The sequence below is a fragment of the Mustela nigripes genome, chromosome 15 (assembly GCF_022355385.1).
Source record: "Mustela nigripes isolate SB6536 chromosome 15, MUSNIG.SB6536, whole genome shotgun sequence".
NCBI lineage: Eukaryota > Metazoa > Chordata > Mammalia > Carnivora > Mustelidae > Mustela > Mustela nigripes.
This window is the reverse complement of record NC_081571.1, coordinates 70,465,034-70,484,018: the sequence shown is the minus strand read 5'-3', so window position 1 is coordinate 70,484,018 and position 18,985 is coordinate 70,465,034. Positions and strand designations below refer to the sequence as shown.

General features: G+C 46.2%; 1 protein-coding gene across 3 annotated transcripts in view; it reads left to right on the top strand.

Moving 5' to 3' along the window:
• The window catches only part of DZIP1 (DAZ interacting zinc finger protein 1), a 48,525-nt gene that overhangs the window by 20,700 nt on the left and 8,840 nt on the right, over positions 1-18,985 (top strand). The window contains exons 8-12 of one of the 3 annotated variants that reach the window (XM_059377498.1): positions 4,408-4,548; positions 5,026-5,074; positions 6,265-6,321; positions 8,901-8,957; positions 14,021-14,080. In XM_059377498.1, the coding sequence (XP_059233481.1) occupies positions 4,408-4,548; positions 5,026-5,074; positions 6,265-6,321; positions 8,901-8,957; positions 14,021-14,080 (364 nt within the window). The remainder of the gene's footprint in view (positions 1-4,407; positions 4,549-5,025; positions 5,075-6,264; positions 6,322-8,900; positions 8,958-14,020; positions 14,081-18,985) is intronic. The other 2 variants (XM_059377499.1, XM_059377500.1) reach the window with 2 other exon arrangements.

The following is an 18,985-nucleotide window of genomic DNA, read 5'->3' as shown; positions in this document are numbered from 1 at the left end:
TCCGGAGAGCAGAAGAGTCCCTCTGGCAGCCGGCCATCCCGATCCTCTCTCCGGACCTAACTCTTTCTGCCTACAAGAGCCTTCTGGGGGCTCCTGGGTGGCTCAGTTGGTTGAACGACTGCCTTTAGCTCAGGTCATGATCCTGGAGTCCCGGGATCGAGTCCCACATCGGGCTCCCAGCTCCATGGGGAGTCTGCTTCTCCCTCTGACCTCGCTCATGTTCTCTCTCACTGTCTCTCTCTCAAATAAATAAATAAATAATCTTAAAAAAAAAAAAAAAAAGAGCCTTCTGGTCACTTCGAGAACATGCTGACCTTTTTCTTTTTCCACCAGGGGTTTTGCTGCTGGGCTTTCCTTCCATCTGCTCTCCACGCGCCTGGCTCCTTCCCTCTGTATGGCTGCTCTGTGGGTGTCGCACATTCCCAGCAGCTGGTTATCTCACAGTATCCATGTCACCCGGGTGCCTGTCTGGGTCCTGTGCTCGGGGTCTCACAGCTGCATTCGGGGTGTCCGACTGGCTGTGTTCTCATCCAGGTCTCAGGGTCAAACCAAGCCTGGGCAGGTTATAGGCAACATGTGGCTCCTTCAGGCTCACCGTAGGATCAGGACCCTTAGCTCCACAGCTCAGTACCTGGCTGTTGACTTCGTGACGGCCAGCAGGGGAGAGGCTGGCCTGAATGAGACCTGCCTACATAGGACGATCTTTCTTTTCCTGAACTCAGAGTCAGCGGACAAGGGACTTCGATTCCATCTGTCAAGTCCCTTGCGCACGCTTGCCGTATTGTGCTGTTGGAGCACATCTTTGATCCCAGCCAGCCCATGTCTTGGTCTGCGCACGCTGGTGGCTTTAAACAACGGACATTTCTTTCTCACCGCTCTGGAGGCCGGGAAGTGGCGCGGTCAAGGTGCTGGGCAGTTCACCTCCTGGTGAGATCCCTGTGGCCGATGGCTGTCCTCTGTGTCTTCAGGGGCAGGGAGAAAAGGAAAGCCTGCCCCCTGGTTTCTTCTAAGAGCACTAATCCCATCATGAGGACCCTACCCTAATTCATCCAAACCTAATCACCCCCCAAAGGCCCCGCCTCCTAAAACCACCATGTAGGGGATTAGGGCTTCAAGCTATGAATTTGGTGGAGAGCGGCGTGAACACTCAGTTCGTTAACTCCGCCAAGGGAAAGGGATTATACAGGGCATGTGCTCTGGGGGTGCAGACTTGAGGGCCGTGTAGAATTCTCTCTGCCACAGCCCCTTCTGCCCTTGGCTTCCAGGTCACCCGACGCCATGGAAGTAGGTAGCCACCTCCCTCACGGGTCCCACCACATGGTCTCATGTGGTTCTTTGATGATGTAGTCACTTGTTTACTGTGTGTGTCTCCAGCCGGATCCCTAGCCCCGTGCAGAAGGGGCTCCGTGTATTTCGTTCTCTGTTGTATTTTGGGTACGACTAAACTACCCAACATATGATTGGCGTTCATTAAATATTTGCGGAATCCACACGGAGGGTGGCTAGTCGGCCCGCAAGGGCAGCGTTCAACCTTGCTTTTCTGGGTGGAGAAATGCTGCGTGTAGGGTCTGGTCTGGAAGAGCCAGGTTCAAAGAGTCGTCTGTGGGGATAACTGCAGGTTTGAACCTCCTAAACTCGGGGTCCTGCTTGTCAGCCTCGTCGCGTTGCTCCTCTGTCACGCACTGAGCCAGCTCGCAAGGGGAACGAACAGGCAGTGACAACTCAGCCATTGCTTTTCTGGGGAAACGTGGCGTCCCCTGGAGAGGTTCTAAGGTGGTAGTTCCCAACCTGGGACAGGCTTCAGAACGACCAGTGGCTCTTTGCCAGAACACACACCCCAGTTTCACTGCCCGGGATCCTGATTCAGTCTCAGGTGGGGCGTGTGTATTACGGGGGGGTGGGGGCACTAGATCCCCCGATGATTTCCACGGTTTGAACCACTGTCCTTATCGTCTGACGTTCTACCCTAATCCTCCAAGGCGTCTTCTAGCATTGGTACTTAGGGACAGAATTCGGGCTTCCAGATGAATAGGGCTTGGTGTTCAGTTCTGGCTCCTTTAAAGCCTCGGGTGTCCCAGACCGGCGTGGGAACCGTCGGTTCAGTGGCCCTCTGGCAGGAACAGAACGCAAGTGGCCGATCTGCACGCTTGGCTACCACAAGTCCTGATGGAAGGACCGCCTGGTGGCTGGTTGGAGGAGGGGGGAGAGGCCTTCCCTGGTTCTGAGTGAGGCGCCCCCTCCCCCTTGCTCTGGGGGTGTGGGGGTTTCGCGCTGCCGCTAGGCTACGCTGCTCCATTGTCTACTGGTTTTGTTCGCTCTGAAGCTGCTTTCTTCTTCCTTAATTTCTCTTAAACCCGAACAGAGGGGAGAATTCAATCAGGTTTGGTAATCTCTGCCTGAGACCTAACTATTAATTATTCCACATGATTGCTGCCTACTGGTCCTACAATGCACATATTGTGTTTCTCTGTTTAAGGGAAGTTGCGATTGCCAACTTTTTATTGCTTTACCTAGGTTCCTGGCAATCTTTTTTTTTTTTTTTTTTTTTAATAATATTGGTAGGAGTTCAAAGGGAGTCACAGATAAATGATGGGATGCCCTTTTGACCTGACAGAAGACTCCAGGGAGGCTGGGAGGCTGTCGGGTGCTCACGTAACAGAGGGAGAGGGCAGAGTCCTGTGCTCCAGCAGAGAGAAAGAGCAGGGACTTGAAAGGACAGGAGGTCACAAGAAATGGGCTCGAGGGCCACAAACTCTCGGAAATAATTTCTGGCTATCCTGTGCTTAGACTATCACATTCCTCTTTCTGCAAACTCCTTTCTGTGATTTCTGTCAATTCTTGAGTCCAGTACCAAAAGGTTGCTCTCTCCCTTAGTGTTTTCTGTGTCCCTTTCCTCTGGAGGGTCTGGACTGACTTGTCAGTCCTAAACCTCCACCCTAAGCCCTGGACATTTTCACAGGCTTTTCCTTCTGTTTTCTAGCTCAGTGTTTTTTCAAACTGCTTTAGGGCCCTCTTCCCATGGTCTGTAAAAATGTAGAGAGGGTTCTTAACAGTGTTCTCCTGGGGGAGATTCTTGACATCTTCTAGGTTATGAAAGGTTCTTTTTATTTTAATTTTAAATTTTTTTTAAGATTTTATTCATTTATTTGAGAGAGAGAGAGCGAGCGAGCGCACCAGCCCAGAGAGGCACGCAGAGGGAGAGGGAGAGGCAGACTCCCCACTGACCAGGGAGCCCGATGTGGGACTGGAGCCCGATGTGGGACTGGAGCCCGATGTGGGACTCGATCCCAGGACCCTGGGATCACACCCCGAGTCGAAGGCATACTGAGCTACCCAGGAGCCCCTTTGACGACTTATTTCTTAAGGTCTGGGGGGCTTCTTGGTTGTTTGAAAGTCCTGTTTACTAAGATGTTCCATGCCTTAGTCACTAAATTTGAGAGCAGTAATTTTTGAAGCCGGACTGGAAAGTTCCAGTCTGGGCTCCTCCCCTCCAGCCGTCTGAGTTCGGACCATCTGCTTTACGCTGTCTGGACCCGAGTCCCCCCTTCTGTACTGTGGAGTCAGAACGTGCATCCGTAAGGTTGTGGTGTGGACACAACAGGATGAAGTGCTTGATGAGGGTTTGTTGGGAAGAACCGAGCAGGTCGGGCGGGGCTGCCTCGCCCGCGCTCTCTACTCTGCCCACTGAGGCACCTCACCACCTGCCCTGCTCGGTCCGCACGTCACCTCCACTTCCAGGCTCTTCCAGGCTGGGACTGTGCTTAGCTCCAGTGACCCGGGTTTTCCCCCTCTGTGTAAGTGACTCCTGAAATTGTTCTAAGAATCTTTGCCTAAATCACTGAAAACAAATCGTTCTTGAATTTTTTTTCCTACGTGCAGTCTAGGATCTTTTCCGACACGAAGTCTCTGAGGACGGATCTGTCTATGCATCTGGATCTTTCTGTTCTCTGCACCCCTCCCCATCCCTTCTCCCTTCTTCCACCTTCTTTTTCTCAGCAAGGATTTATTGAGGTTGTGCTTAGTCACTGGACTTACAAGTAAGGAAGGTGGGCTCTCTGCGCACCTGAGGGGCAGGATGGTGTGGGGTTATGGCCCCTCAGTGGGAGCGCCCCGATGCTGGATCAGTGCTCATCCTGGCGGTGTGTCCTGTGCTGTGCTCGAGTGCACGCAGTCGTTCACCTTCTCAGTGCTGTGTCTTGGGTCACGAGCTCCCCGGGAGCACAAGTGAAGCCCTTGTAAAGCTGAGGCTTTGGTACACGGTTACCAAAGATGTATGCGGTCACTTGAAGTGCACAGATAATCTGAGGCCAGCAAAGAACACGGGGTGTGTGTGTACAGATGGCGGGATGGAGACATTGCGCATGCGGTTTGCAGATGCCTTCATTGTGTTTTTTTTTTTTTTTCCAGCTCTTGTCACATATAGAGAAACTTCGGACCTCCATGATAGACGATCTCAATGCAAGTAATGTTTTCTACAAGAAAAGGATAGAAGAGCTAGGGCAGAGACTCCAGGAACAGAACGAACTGATTATCACACAGAGACAACAGGTATTTTTGGCTCCATATTGGCACTGTTTTTCTTCAAGCAGTGCAATTTATCAAAGAACATTCTGTTTTATTTTAGAGCATTTGTAAGTTGGATAAGGTAAAGGAGGTAGAATATTTTCTTCCCTGTGGTTGTTTGGAAAAGTAAATCCAATAAGATAATTTTTTCAAGGTATTTTTTTTTTAACTGTGAAGAGCAAAAATTTGTTCAGTTAGAATTTAGAATAAACTTGAAGGTAGAGAAAAATTTCTTTTTGAGATTACTTTGAGAAGCAGCCCAATCCAAAGGCTACTTTTATACAGTTTTTGCCTTTGTATCTTTAAAATCCATCTGTCCTCTGTCTTTGGAGGACTTCCTGAAAAGGTTGATTTACTTAAATACAGTATCTGCCCGAAATCGGTATGTCCCCATCTGGTTTCAAACTTGTATCACTAAAAAACAAAAACAAACAAAAAAACCAAAACAGTTTTTCTTTGCAGATTAAAGAGTTTACCAGTAAACCATTAAACAGCGTCAGTGAGCCCAAAGGTAAGTGGACCAGGATCCCAGTGTTGGAGGTAAGGTAGCCTCCCTCAGTAGAATGTGGGGCCCCTGGCGGCACCAACATGGCATTCCAGTGGTGATTTTAATTTGAGAGATCTGTCACCTTGATCCAGAGAGTTGAATTTTTAAATACATTGACTGTTACTGAATGGTCTCACCTAGGTTTTATCAGAATATTGTTAGGCACAGAATCCATGCTTTGTAACCGTACCTCTGGACTGATGAGTGATGGCGGGGGAGTGACTGCTAAAAGCACCAGGTCTGGAGACACACGGGGCTCAGTGAAGCCCTGTGAGTGCTTGCCTCCGTTTCCTCAGCTGTGGAGTTGGAGCACTCAGAGTAACCATATTACAGGCTTTGTATGAGGATGAAATGGGGGAACATGTATAAAAGGCTCATTTGAGCACTCGCGGGGATGCGCCATTGTGAACGACCCTGGCCTCAGTTACTCCAAAGTACTGTAGGGGCTGGTTGTTGGCTTGTCAGCTGAGGCACTTGGGGGATAAAAGTTTGTTCTAAGCATAGAGGGGGCACATCCAGTCTACTGTCTGTGGGGGCAATGGCCACCCGTCTCCTCTCCCTCAGGAGCGAGTCTAGAAGGGAGGCTGCACCCGGAAGTGCATGCAGGGTCTCCCAGTAATGCCCACAGCTCGCCTTTGCCTGGACCCCTCTCAAATAACCCCCTTTCAGAGCAGGAGCCAAGACTCCTGCTCATCTCAGGTCATTAAAGGATCCTTGTCTACTTGAGGGGGCACTGACAGGGGCTTGGTAATGGCTGTGTGAGCTGGATCTCCTCCTTGTCTCTAGGGGGCCCCTGAGGGAGTTCAACGACCCACATACTCGGGTCCTTGTTTTGAGATAAAGGTTTGGGAAGGGCTGAGGTTCCCTGTAACTTCTCTTCGAAATTTTGAGTTCAGGTAGTGAGCAAAAGCTGTGTAATTACTCAGCATGAATACTTGAGTGATAATAATTTTAGGAAAAAGTTTTATAAGGATTTATGTTAAACATCTTTACTCAGTTGGGTGAGTCACCATATGTTGGTAAATTTTGCTTGTTTTTTTTCTGGGGGGAAAAGATTAGGATAAGTGCTGACAAAATATAACCCATAGCTTTTGATTTGGGTCATTAACTTTTTCTTTTTTTTTTTTTTTTTTTTTTTTTTTTTTAAATTTCAGGGAATCCTGTAATCTGGCAAACTTTCGAATCGAAGCCAACTGCCCCAGCTGTACCTAGTAAGTTTCTATAAAAGGCTCAGGATTCTAAAGATACTTTTGAAGTGCTAACCCAATAGACAACTTATTATTTTTAGAGCCTTGCCTTCAAAAACCAGTGTGTTTGGAGATTACATGATGATCTATTTTGATTCCAGACTTTGACCTAGATCTAAAAACCCAACACTGTAAATATCCTTGTGGTTTTGTGGGGATTTTGGTTAGCCGTACTTATTATGTCTCAGTTCACCTAATCAAGGGACAACTATAAATTCTTTGGCATTGCTTCAGTTTGTACTGGGTTTCCCAAGGCATGGCGCTGTGTGACGACGTGACCTTGTGGTGGCCGCCACATTTCAGCATCACTGAGACTCGGGGTTGCAGGCTTTGACCCAATGTTCTGTCAGCCGCTCACCTGAGGTGGACTCAGCACGTCTGTCTCTTGGAGCTGTTAAGATTTGGCTGTAATCCGGGCGCCTGGGTGGCTCAGTGGGTTGGGCTGCTGCCTTCGGCTCAGGTCATGATCTCAGGGTCCTGGGATCGAGTCCCGCATCGGGCTCTCTGCTCAGTGGGGAGCCTGCTTCCTCCTCTCTCTCTCTGCCTGCCTCTCTGCCTACTTGTGATCTCCCTCTGTCAAATAAATAAATAAAATCTTTTAAAAAAAAAAAAAAAAAAAAAAAAGATTTGGCTGTAATCCACAAGGACATCATCTGGACAGTGTCGAAATGGAAAGGTTGTTTCCCTAATAATAGTTAAATAGTTGAGATATTTTTATTATTTTATTATTCCATTCAGGAAAGTGGAAGGGTGGAGGAAACTAGGGAGCAGACGGTCCTGGGCAGGAGAGGACATGTGTGTGGATGGGCATCTGAGGTACCGGGGGAGGGTCCAGGTTGAGGCTGGGCCCTGAGTGACAGGACCATTCATATAGGCCCAGAACTGCAGTGATGAAAGGGCGTTGGTGAGCAGATTTGGGAATTTGGAACAATTGACTGGAAAATGCTAATGGTTTTAACTACTCAGTCTTCTCAAGTGCTTCTGGAGACCTTTTTTTTTTTTTTTTTTTTTTTTTTTTTTTAAGATTTGTTTATGAGAGAAAACAGGGGCATGGGGAGAAGGATAAGGACAGAATTCTCAAGCAGACTCCCTGCTGAGGGAGGAGCCCACCTCACAGGCTGTCCCAGAACCCTGACATCATGACCCAAACCGAAATCAAGAGCCAGATGCTTTACCGACTGACCCACCAAGACTTCTGGAGGCCTCTTGATGTTGTTTCTGGAACCCTGAAGAGGTTAAAAGTTGTGAGGAGGGAAGGGAAGTTTAATCCCAAGAGTAGGTCTGAAGGAATAGTAGAAGCTGGGCTTATATCTTATGGAAAAAAATACATTTCACAGAAGGATGGGAAGGTTAAAAGACATTAAATTGCTCTTGTTCATACCTTAATTAGACTTGGCACAATATTGGAACAATATTGGGTTCCAATAAAACTTTATTTACAAAGACAAGTGGTGGGCTAATATGTCCTATGGGTTATACTTTTGCAAACCTCGATCTAGATGATGTAAGTTGCAAATGGCTTTGAGGGTCTTACATTTCCAGAATAGCTACAACCTATGCACACCTTTGCCGGTGATCATCATAAAGACAAAAATGTATGCCTATGGAGGAAGCTGAGGTTTGCGGCCAGTAGTTTTCAGAGTAGGAGTAGAATTAAAGATTTATTGTAACAAGCTAGTGAAAGAGAAAACTAATAAATACATGGTCTGGAGAGGAACCATGACATGAGTGTTCATAACATCCAAAAAGTGGATGCAACCTATATTTCCATCAGCTAATGGGTGGATGTATAAAATGTGGTCTGATCATACAGTAGAATGTTCTTTGGCCATAAAACTGCATACTGGGGACGCCTGGGTGGCTCAGACGGTTAAGCGTCTGCCTTCGGATCAGGTCATGACCCCAGGGTCCTGGGATTGAGCCCCGCATCAGGCTCCCTACTCAGCGGGGAGCCTCCTTCTCCCCCTGCCTGCAGCTCCCCTGTGTGTGCTCACTCTCTCTCTCTTTCACAAACAAATCAAATCTTAAAAAATTAGTAAAACTGCATGCTAAGGCTGTCGTGGATGAACTTTGAAAACGTGATGTTAAGTGAAAGAAGCCAGTCACAAAGGACCACAAAGTATGAGTCCATTCTGTATGAAATGTCCAGAATAGGCAAATCCATAGAGACAGAAAGTAGATTGGTGGTTGCCAGGGTCCACTGTGGGGGCAGACGTGGGGAGTCACGGCTAATTGGTGATTTTAGCGCGTGTGATGACAATGTTCTAAAATTAGGTAGTGGTTATGGTTGCACCACTCTTATTATACTAATTGTATTCTTAAAGTTGTATATTTTATATTGAATTATATATTTTAAAGGAGCAAATTATATTTTAATAAAGCAAAGAGTGTTAGGTTAGCTGGTGATCGTCATTTGAAACATTTGTCCCTTATGATCTGTATGTAGCTTGACTAATTTGAGGAGGACTCGATCATCATGAAGTTGAGATGCTCATGTTTTCATTACGGAAGGCTGTGAGCTTTTTCTCTTTCTGCTGTTTCAGTGAGTGCCTCGGCCGTACAGACTGTGGATGCTAAATCAGGTCTTACAATGGCCCACGGTAAGTCAGCCAAGTCTCAGCATTTTATGTGCAGTTTCTGCCCTGAGTCAGAGAACTGATTAACTACAAGTGCTTCTGTGGGGTAACTATGCAAAACAGAAGACGTTTTAGTGTATGCGGAGAAGCTGATAATACTGCTGTCTTCATATGTCCCTTTATCATAAACTGTAGATACCTACCAAAGTCATAAAGTAAAAAATGTGTGTTGCTAGACTTACAAGCAGAGATTTTAATGTTGAGTGGTACTTTGATTGTGTATGATTTTGGGTGGAGAGTGATAGGTGTTGGGCAAGAAGGTGATTTTCTACTAGACCAGCCAACCAGCACATGCCACAGGGCATACCTGACTGTTTTTATAACTTTCAGTGCGGCAGCAAGTCACCTTTTTTAAACAAACAGTTTCAGTGATTGGTTGGAAAAATCTAGAAAAGACATGTGACGGAAACCAAAGGGAAAATTGGGAGCCTCAGGAGGAAACCGCTGCCAGGAATCAGTTCCTAGACCAGGGTGCGAGGGTGATCATTGTTAATCACGTGATCTAGCCAATAGGTGAATATCAGTCGCCATATTTTACTTTTATAGTGTTAAGGCACTTACAGTTTTTGTAAGTATGTTTTTAGTCCATTGTTTGCCTACAGATGGGAGGGGGGGACCAAGCTTCTTCTGTCTTACCTATAAATGCTTCTGGAATGTAAATGATTACTTCATTCCATTTTGCTCTTTAGCCTTTGAGTTAGACTTAAATCGATGGTGGTCCGTCAAGTGGGACTCTGTGTGTTCAGAAATATTTTTCACATTAGCATGGCCTTCTGTACCCACCCTTTTTGTTCACTGAACAGCCTCATGAAGGTGCCCCTTACTTTTTCTCCTGAGGTCATTTTCACTTAGGTCAATACCCCCTAAGCGTGTGTTCACACTATGTAATGCCTAAACTCCCCACTTACTGGGTGTTAGTATTTATAGGTCTTTAGAACATGCACGTGTCCTCCTTCTGGACCAGCAACAGAGGTAAAATATGTGTGGGACCGATGTAAATTTGCTTTAATACTGAATAGGCAAGAAAAAGTCCCCTGGCAAGTACTCCCTAGTCGTATTCTTTATGTCGGGTCAAAAACCTCTCTCTTGCCTTCTTTTTCAGAGTTGAGTTTTCTAACACATTGCTGGTCACTTCTCTGTACTTCAGTGTGTTAGAGTTTCTTTTTCTGTTTCTTGCTACTTTGTTATCATTAGCCTTTTGTGTGACAATATAAGAAGACTACATTTTCTTTGCTTCCTATTTGTGGCACCCAGAAAAGAACTCCTATAGTAGGTACGTTTCGCCGTCTGGAGTTGATCCAAGAGTCCTGACAAATCTGTCAGTTTCAAAGCACTGTGTTCCTTATGGACTTTGTCCTGATTGGAGCTGGGCTTCGTGAACAGCCATGCCCCCTTGCTGGCATCTGCTGGGATTAAAATGCTAGTTTTAAATGCCAGCCAGACCTGGCATGAGGCCTGATGCCTTTGGATCGGGATCTGAGCTGATTTGTGAGCATCTCAATGGGCAGGAGGAAGGAGGAGGCTTGTACGGGGCCCGCTGACCTGCTCCCCCCCACAGCCATGGCAGTGACCCCAGCTGTAGGGGGTGGGGGCAGGGGGACAGGGGGCAGGGAGCCTTAGTCTGTATTGTGCAATATTATTTCACCCAATTACCTCTCAGTCTTTCCTGTTGTTCCTTCTAGAGCTCGATGAAGCTCTTTATGATGAAAAATGTCATGATTGCTCACTGTCTTCGGTTGGGTTCCCTGGGGAAACCGGCTCTGAGGCGGAGATTTGCAGGCGGGAGGTCTGTTGGGCAGTGTTCTTGGACAACCCCTGTGAGAGAGGCCGGAGTGGCTAGAAGGGGACATGGAGCCCAGACCCACTGTGGTGGGGGCCTCTGCAGATCTCACCGGGAGCTGGAAAGCTGGCATGGGCTCTTCAGACTTGTCCTGGATAGAGCCATCCGTTTCCAGATGTGGGCTGCCCCACGGAGGGCTCAAGGGTGTAGGCTGCTCCTTTCCACTGAGACAAAGCAAAAAATAGAAGCCAAAGGTCAGAGGAAAGCACTAGAAGGGAACAAGTGGTGCAGATGAATTATTTGGCTGAGCATACGGTATGCAGAAGAGATCTGAGGGAAGCGTGGCTGGTTGAGACTGTTCGCAGTGAGCCCTGGGTGCCAGCCTCCAGACGCTCGGGCCATCCTTGGGCAGGATGTAGCCACTGAGAGGCTGGGCATGGCCAGGCTGGAGAGCCGGAGCTTGGGGAAGCTCAGCCCCACCAGAGTGTACTCCAAGAACTGAACCAGACAGGCCAGCTGGGGATCAAGGAGGGGGTCTCTGTGAGACTCTTCACCTAGGAATTGGGGTTGAGGTTTTGAGACAAGAGGGGGCAGACATACCAGTTGTTCCGTGGAACTGTTGGAAAGGTGTAGGTGCAGGTGATTCGGGCAAGGGCGAGGGAAGGGTCAAGACCGCCATGAGCTCACGAGACAATGCCATTTAGAGAAGTCCAGAAGACAAACCCAGAAACAGCCAGTAGGAAGGCAGTACGGTTTCGTGGCCAAGGGCCTGAACTGTGAAGGGAGGCAAGCAGTCTGGATTCACAGGTGACTCATGAAGCCATAGGTCTGGGTTTCCCTGCCTACTGAATGGGGAGAACAGGAATGGCTGCTTCAGCGGGCTGTGGTAAGGTCAGATGAAGCAGCGCTTTGGAACCGGAGCCAGTGAGCAAGCACGTCAGCCAGTGTTAGCTTCGGGGGTCGGGCTGACAAAGTCCAGCACAGCCAGCCCATGCCAGGGAGGGCTGGTAGAGACCTGGGAGTTCATCTTCTAGAAGTAATGGCAGGAGACTGACATAAGGATTTTTCTGGAAGCCTCTGGAGAGTTCAGAGAGAGAGTATGTCAGCTCAGCCTGGATATCTCAACGTAAGACAAGAGCTGGGTCATTTGGAGGCTGGGCCCGTGGCTTAGAAAGCATGATAACGGCAGGCCCTTCACTCCATACTGGACGTCAATCTGCTGGGTTAGAGCTGGGGTCTGGTGGCTCTCATTTCCTTAGCCTGTATAGTAGAAGCCCAGGTTCCCCACCCCTCAGAACCCCACCTTCTGCCTGACAGCACCAAAGGTCACAATTTTGAAGTTTTGTCTCCACTCAAGTAAGTCCTAGGACTGTCCTTATAATGATAACAAAGATGCATATGATTGTTCAGGGAGATTTTATAGAGCTTTTCCTCATAACTTTATTTTTGTCATTTCCATAAAGGGCAATAAAATATAAATCATGTGACTTTTAAAAAACTGAAATCAGCTATCCTCCTAAAATCCCTATTTTTAGCAGTTCAGACAAGTAAGTAGGCTCTTTGTATAACTTGACTTTTTAATTGTTTAAGTTTTTTATTGAGATAAAATTGACCTATAACATTAACTCAGGTGTGTAGCACAATGATTCCATATTTATATATATCATGAAATGATCACAGGATCTAGTTAACATTCATTACCACACATAGCTACAGGGTTTTTTTTTATTATTACCTTTATAACTTTAAAATCTCGATGCTGAATAACACACTTGAAAGCACATTTTTGATGTTCAGCAGTTGTGCATGGATAGAATTAAATGCTTCTTTGTGAGATCATGTTCATGTTTCAAAATTGAGTGGGGTTATTTTCTAATAAGCCATGCTCCAAACATTCACTGGAAAGCAGTGTAAAACGCTTTTCTCCCACTCTGTGTTAGATAGATTGACTAGGTCGCTAACAAGCTAGAAGAGCCTCTTTACGTGTACTTAAATATAGTATATATTTATTTATTTGTATATACGTGTGTGTGTGTGTGTGTGTGTGTGTGTGTGTGTGTGTTTGTAGATGCCTAAAACAGAGTATCAGAAATACGCTTTGGCAAATTAAAAGCTTAGACTTCCAAGTAGGAGGTATTAAGTCTAAGCTAATACTTGCAAAGCACGTAGATCTGTGCCCGACAAGCTGGTGGGCGTTCAGTAATTATTGGCCGTGACTACCCTCACTGGTTACCCACTCTGGGGTCTGGTGTGGAGTGAAATGGCCTTCACCTTGTAGGCACAGGGGGAGAGCTCCCTGGGGAGGTGCCCTGTGGCACTTTCCAAGCCGAAGGGGAGTGAAACATGCGCTTGCTGGCTAGACTTCCGGTTGCATTTTTTTATCCCAGTGTTCAAAGCCTGATTTCCTGACCCCCCAAACTTGACCTTCCCCAAAAGGAACTTCCCCTCTCTTCATGGGATGGGGCTTGGCTTTATCCATGCTGCCCACGGGTTTCCTTGAGCCTCAGTCATGTTACCTGGGAAGTCACTGAGAGACCTTACGCCCCCACCCCCACCCCCCCAGGGCACTGTTCTGGGGTGGGTTTGCGAACAGCCCCTGTTCACGGGTCATCTGTCCACAGCCTTGCCCTGGTGGCTTTCTGGGAGCAGAAGGAGGTGTGAAGCATGGTTTGGGGACACAGACGTGTCTAAGAAGGGGGTCCTCATCTTGCTGCTGACCCTGGGTTGACCTGTTCTCTCACCATCCTGGTCCTCCCACCTGAAGACCTTAGGGGCTAGCGAGAAGTGGGGATCCCAGGGCCTTGGCATTTCATCATGTTTTTAATCTTTGGGAATTGAAATAGTTTAATTAATTTCCTCTTTAGCCACCTCATCAAAATATTTTATAAGGAAAGTATTGTGGCGGGGGGGATAAGTGAAGAAGACCTTTTGCAGTTGTGACCTTGTGTCTTAAAAGAATCCCATCAGGCACGAGGTTGCTGAGTGAGAAATGATGTAATTATCTGAAAATGTAATTTCCCTGGGGTGGGGGGGTGTGACTTAATGGAATATGCACAGAAAGAGCAGATACCATGAAAAAGGGACCAGCTTTAACTGACTGCCTCCATATTTCTTCCCAGCAAATTCTGCTGTTTTAGGCATGATTAAAATACCATGAAACTGTATCTTTCAAAATTGTTTGAAGGGAAACTAATTTTACTTTGCTGTTTGTCCTGTTTGTACTATTCTTATTTTTCCTTGTTAATAGAGCAGGCATTCTCATCGCACATACTGGAAACCATAGAAGAGCTTTCAGAGGAAGAAAAAGGTAACCAAGAGCTCACTCAGGGTTTCTACCTGCATAGATTCTATTGAGATGCTAAAACCCAAATCTTGAAATTGATGATCCAGTGGTTTTGTCACACCAATTAGGGAAGACATTTAGGTTTGGGGATGACGTTTTCAATCCATCCGTAGTCTTCTACTATCTTATTCCTTTAATATGCTGTTATATTTTCCCCTGCTTTACTGTATTCTTAGCATGTGACTAAGACCTTCCTGTGTTAGGGAACTTGGGGAAAAAAACCGAAGTCTTTATGTCAATGCAGATATTTTCTAGTCAGAGGGCAAGTCAACACATATGCGTTGTGCGCCAGATGAGACAAAAATATTCCTAGCATAGGAGTTCTTTCTCACACCCTGAATCTGTGAAATGAGAGGGTGAGCTGCCCGTTTCCATGTTATTTTAATAGCAAGAAAAGCATGTTTAAGCTCCCAATGTAGAATATTTGTAGGCAGAATGTCTTAAAAAAAAAAAAGATATATTTATTATAGAGAGCAAGTGCACACATGGTCGATGGGGGGTGGGGGAGAGAGAATCTTAAGCAGGCTCCATGCCCAGTGCAGAGCCTGATACAGGGGCTTGGTCCAACCACCCTGAGATCATGACCTGAACTCAAATCAAGAGTCAGAGGCTTAACTGACTAAGCCACCCAAGGGACCCCTGGATAATGTCTTTATGGTGAAATTTGGGAACAGTTCAAGGTTTGGGGAGATGATTAAAGTCATTGTGGTTTATTCATTTTATTCAGCAGCTCTCAAAATTATTTTTTGTCAATTAATCTTTGAAGTTTGTGAAAATCATTGCACATTATTTAGAGTATTTCCTGATGCCAGACTTGTAGATCCTGAAACAATTATACTTGAATCTGTTTACCATCATTTTCTCCTTAACAATGATAAGGATTGACACCCTATATTATCTCTTTAGGAGAAAGCAAATTGTTAATATTTGTATGAACTCAGGTTTTACCCTTTGTGTTAGGAAGAGAATTAAAAACAACACATTCCAATTTGTAAATTCTTAATATTTGTTATAAGTTCTGTGTTCTCTAGACGACTTTTTTCAAATTATTTTTTTAAGATTTTATTTATTTATTTGTCAGAGAGAGAGCACAAACAGGGAGAGCAGCAGGCAGAGGGAGAAGCAGGCTCCCCGCTGAGCAGGGAGCCCAATGTGGGACTCGATCCCAGGACCCTGGGATCATGATGTGAGCCGAAGGCAGAGGCTTGACTAACTGAGCCACCCAGGCATCCCTTCCCAAATTATTATTGTTTTTTTAAGATTTTATTTATTTATTTGACAGAGATCACAAGTAGATAGAGAGGCAGGCAGAGAGAGAGGAGGAAGCAGGCTCCCTGCTGAGCAGAGAGCCCGATGTGGGGCTCGATCCCAGGACCCTGAGATCATGACCTGAGCCGAAGGCAGAGGCTTTAACCCACTGAGCCACCCAGGCGCCCCTTCCCAAATTATTTTTAACAGGGCTACAAATTGAGACGTGACTCAGGCACGTCCATTGTATCTGTGCAATGTTTATTTTCCATTCGCTTTCAAGTAATATGCTTTTTCCCTCCTACATGTTATTTATTGATGTCTGGAACACCAAATATCTTATTTTCAGCAGAATCCATGAAATGCGCCAGGAAGGTATACAGAGTCTCAAGTTTACACTCATTTAAAAAAAAAACAAAAAACCAAAAAAACAAGTCTGTTAGATTCCTAGAGACCATCCTCACTTAGTCCACTGTCACCCATCGGGGCCCCCACTTAGACCCCCGACATCCTTCTGGCTGCGTTGTAGAATTCTTCTCCCCAGTCCACATAAGGTGTGAGTTTGGGATCACTGCCAGCAAACACCCTCATTTGTTGTTGCCACATGCAGGGCACCAGACTGGGAAAGAAAATAACCTTTGCCGCCCTCCACGTGTTTAGACACAGCTCTAGTGGGACAGAGACAAGAGCTGAAGCCAGACCGGCCTGAGTCCCCAGCAGGCTGTTACAGAAGCCAGTGACCCCACGAGTCCTTCAGGAGCTCTGTGGAGTCAGCAAGCCGCTAGCACGTAAATTGCCATCAGAAAGTTCCTCGGCTGGGCTAACATTTTGCAGATGATGCCTGTACAGCTGGATTTTGGCAATGGCGTGCACAGCATGGGGGCTGTTACCCAGAAGCGTGCATGACCATTTCTGCATCCTTAACACTTCTGACAATCCTGGAGAGGCGTATTTGACCTTGCCGTTCTATAGGATGTTAGAATGTGGACCAGCAGGGGTCTCGGAAGCCATTTCATTGTTCAGGAACTCAAAACACAGGGGGATGGGGAGCGTGCTCCAAGTTGTTGAGCTTAATTAGTGACAGGGCTGGAACTCAAGCCCAGGTTTCCAGCTTTCCACAGTTTACTGCACAGAACAAAGGGGACAGAGGCAGGCTGGTCCAGGACTTGGGCGGGGGGGTTGGAGCAGTGTCTTTACCGCTCTGGTTTTCTCATTCTCATGTGAAAAATGAGAAGACTGATTGCTAGATTTTGATGTCCCTTCTGACTCAGAAATTGTTTTTGGGGGTTTGTTTTTCACTCTTTGGTTTGTGCTGTAACTATTTGTTCACCCAAACTGGTACGTTGTGCGTCTGCTAGAAATGATCACTTGTGTGGGCTGCTGTATGTTGGACCACCTGCCTGGGAAACCGTTGTCTTACTGATCTTGGTGAGCAGGACGTACTTTGATTCAAATCTTCCGTTGTGATTAGCTTTCCAGCAATGAATTCCACCTTTACATTAAAAACTTCATTTTTTTTTCCTGTCCATTCTACATTCTTTCTTTTGGTTCCCCCTGACCAGCCCCAGCCTCGTGAGAGTCCTTCCTACCAAGAGTTTTCTCATTATCCATAAACGAATCCAAAGCAAGCGTCAACATATAATGCAAATTTGAGAATAGGGGAAATGTTTAATTTGCAGTCATTTTGGGAAACTCAGTCACCAGAAGGAGCTTATTATCATCAGGGCTGAGGGTGAACCCAACCCAGTCGGCAAACAAATTCAGTTCTCTTGACCCGGGTCCTGGGGAGCAGACAGAGCCTGGAGTCTCTCTGGCTGTGCTTCTGTGTAGTTCTTTTTATATCCTGGGCACTGGCCCGAAAATTCCCTTTGTGTGAACAGGGCGGGAGTTGTGTCTCTTCCTGTGGTAGCACGATGACTCCTGGGCAATCTCTTGGTACCTCTTCTCGCTGCTCACCCTAGATGGTTTTCTACACTTAATGCCAGCCAGTCACCAAAGTCTGCAACACGGCCACGGCTGCAGCTAAGCCCTCCGGATTTTGCTGTATTGTTCCCAAGGCAGAAGTGCTTTTTTTTTTTTTTTTTTTTTAAATTTTATTTATTTGAAAGAGAGAGAGAAAGAGTGTGAGTGGGGCAGGGGTGAGGGGGGGAGGAGCACGAGGGAGTGGAACAAGCAGACTGCACTGAGCGGAGATTCAGTCCATCCCATGACCCTGAGATCATGACTTGAGCCAAAAATCAGGAGCCAGATGCCTGGCCAGCTGAGCCACCAGGAGCAGAAGCATTTTCTCTAAGGTGGCTCCAGAATATTGGAAAACATCGGTGAGAAAGCAGCATGAATGCTGAGAATGAAAAATTCAGGATTACTTTTTTTACTAATGCATAATCCTACAAAATTTTGTAATTTCGGTTTCTCAAACCACAGTTCTAAATTATAGAACAGCATTAACATGCAGGATTTTTCCTCTTACCTAATGTACACGCAGTTCATTGAACTACTTTTGCCCTCAGCAAAAGTGTGGATTCATGAACAGAACTATTCTTTACTGCTGGAATTTTAGAGAGTTTAGAGAAAGTCTGAGACATTGCGGCGTTTTGTTGTGGATCTTCTGTCAGTCTGAACTTCGTGGGTCCCTCCAACTCCCATCTAGCGGGGTGGGTGACACTGGGGCCCTGCAGCCCCAGACCAGCTCGGCACAGGCACTAGGCACCACCCTTGTGGGGGTGAAACGCTCCTGTTCGGGGAAAGACTCCAAATGACAGCAATGTCATCGTGTTCTCCCAGACCTGGCTTTGCACCTTCACAAAGGGTCAGAACAACCCAGGAAGGAGCCTCTTCCATCAAGCCCTCCCTCTGCTTGGACACAGGACTCCATCCAGGGTCATGTAGTCACTCCTCTTCCCCAAATGCTCTTGAACGCCACCCGTTCTAGTGGGGGAATGAAAGAGGAACAGGGAAGGAAAAGTTAGAAGAATCTGGCCATTTATTTTTTCCTTTGCTTTTAATGATGGTTTGTTTTAAACAGAATATACTTTTCCTAACACTCTCTTTATCCTCTTTTTCTTGGTACATATTTTGGGAGGGATCATTTCACACTTTGAAATTTTGTATCAATTTCAAATTCCCGATTTCAAATATATCAATTTCAAAATATCAAATTAATAAGTTCTACTGAACTTATTAAATCAAAACTTCATTATTTAATAGAAATCAGGCTTCCTCAAAAATGATACATAAATTCTAATGATTTAGGCAAGATGAATTCTTCAGAAAGTAGTAAAATAATTTCAGGATGGACCATTGAATGTCCAAAGAACTCCTTTTTTCTACTGTGCTTCTGCAGAGACCTTTCTCTTACATTATTCATCTAATAATGATGCAGTTAAGGGGTCAAGAAAGAGTACTTTTTTTTAAGATTTTATTTATGTAAGTTATTTGACAGCGAGAGAGGGAACACAAGTTGGGGAGTGGAAGAGGGAGAAGCAGGCTTCCCGCCCAGCAGGGAGCCTGATGCAAGCTGGATCCCAGCAACCCCCAATCTCTTGACTCAGGGCTGAAGTCCGATGCCTAATGACTGAGCCACCCAGGTGCCCAAGAAAGAGTCTTTAAAGACGATGTTTT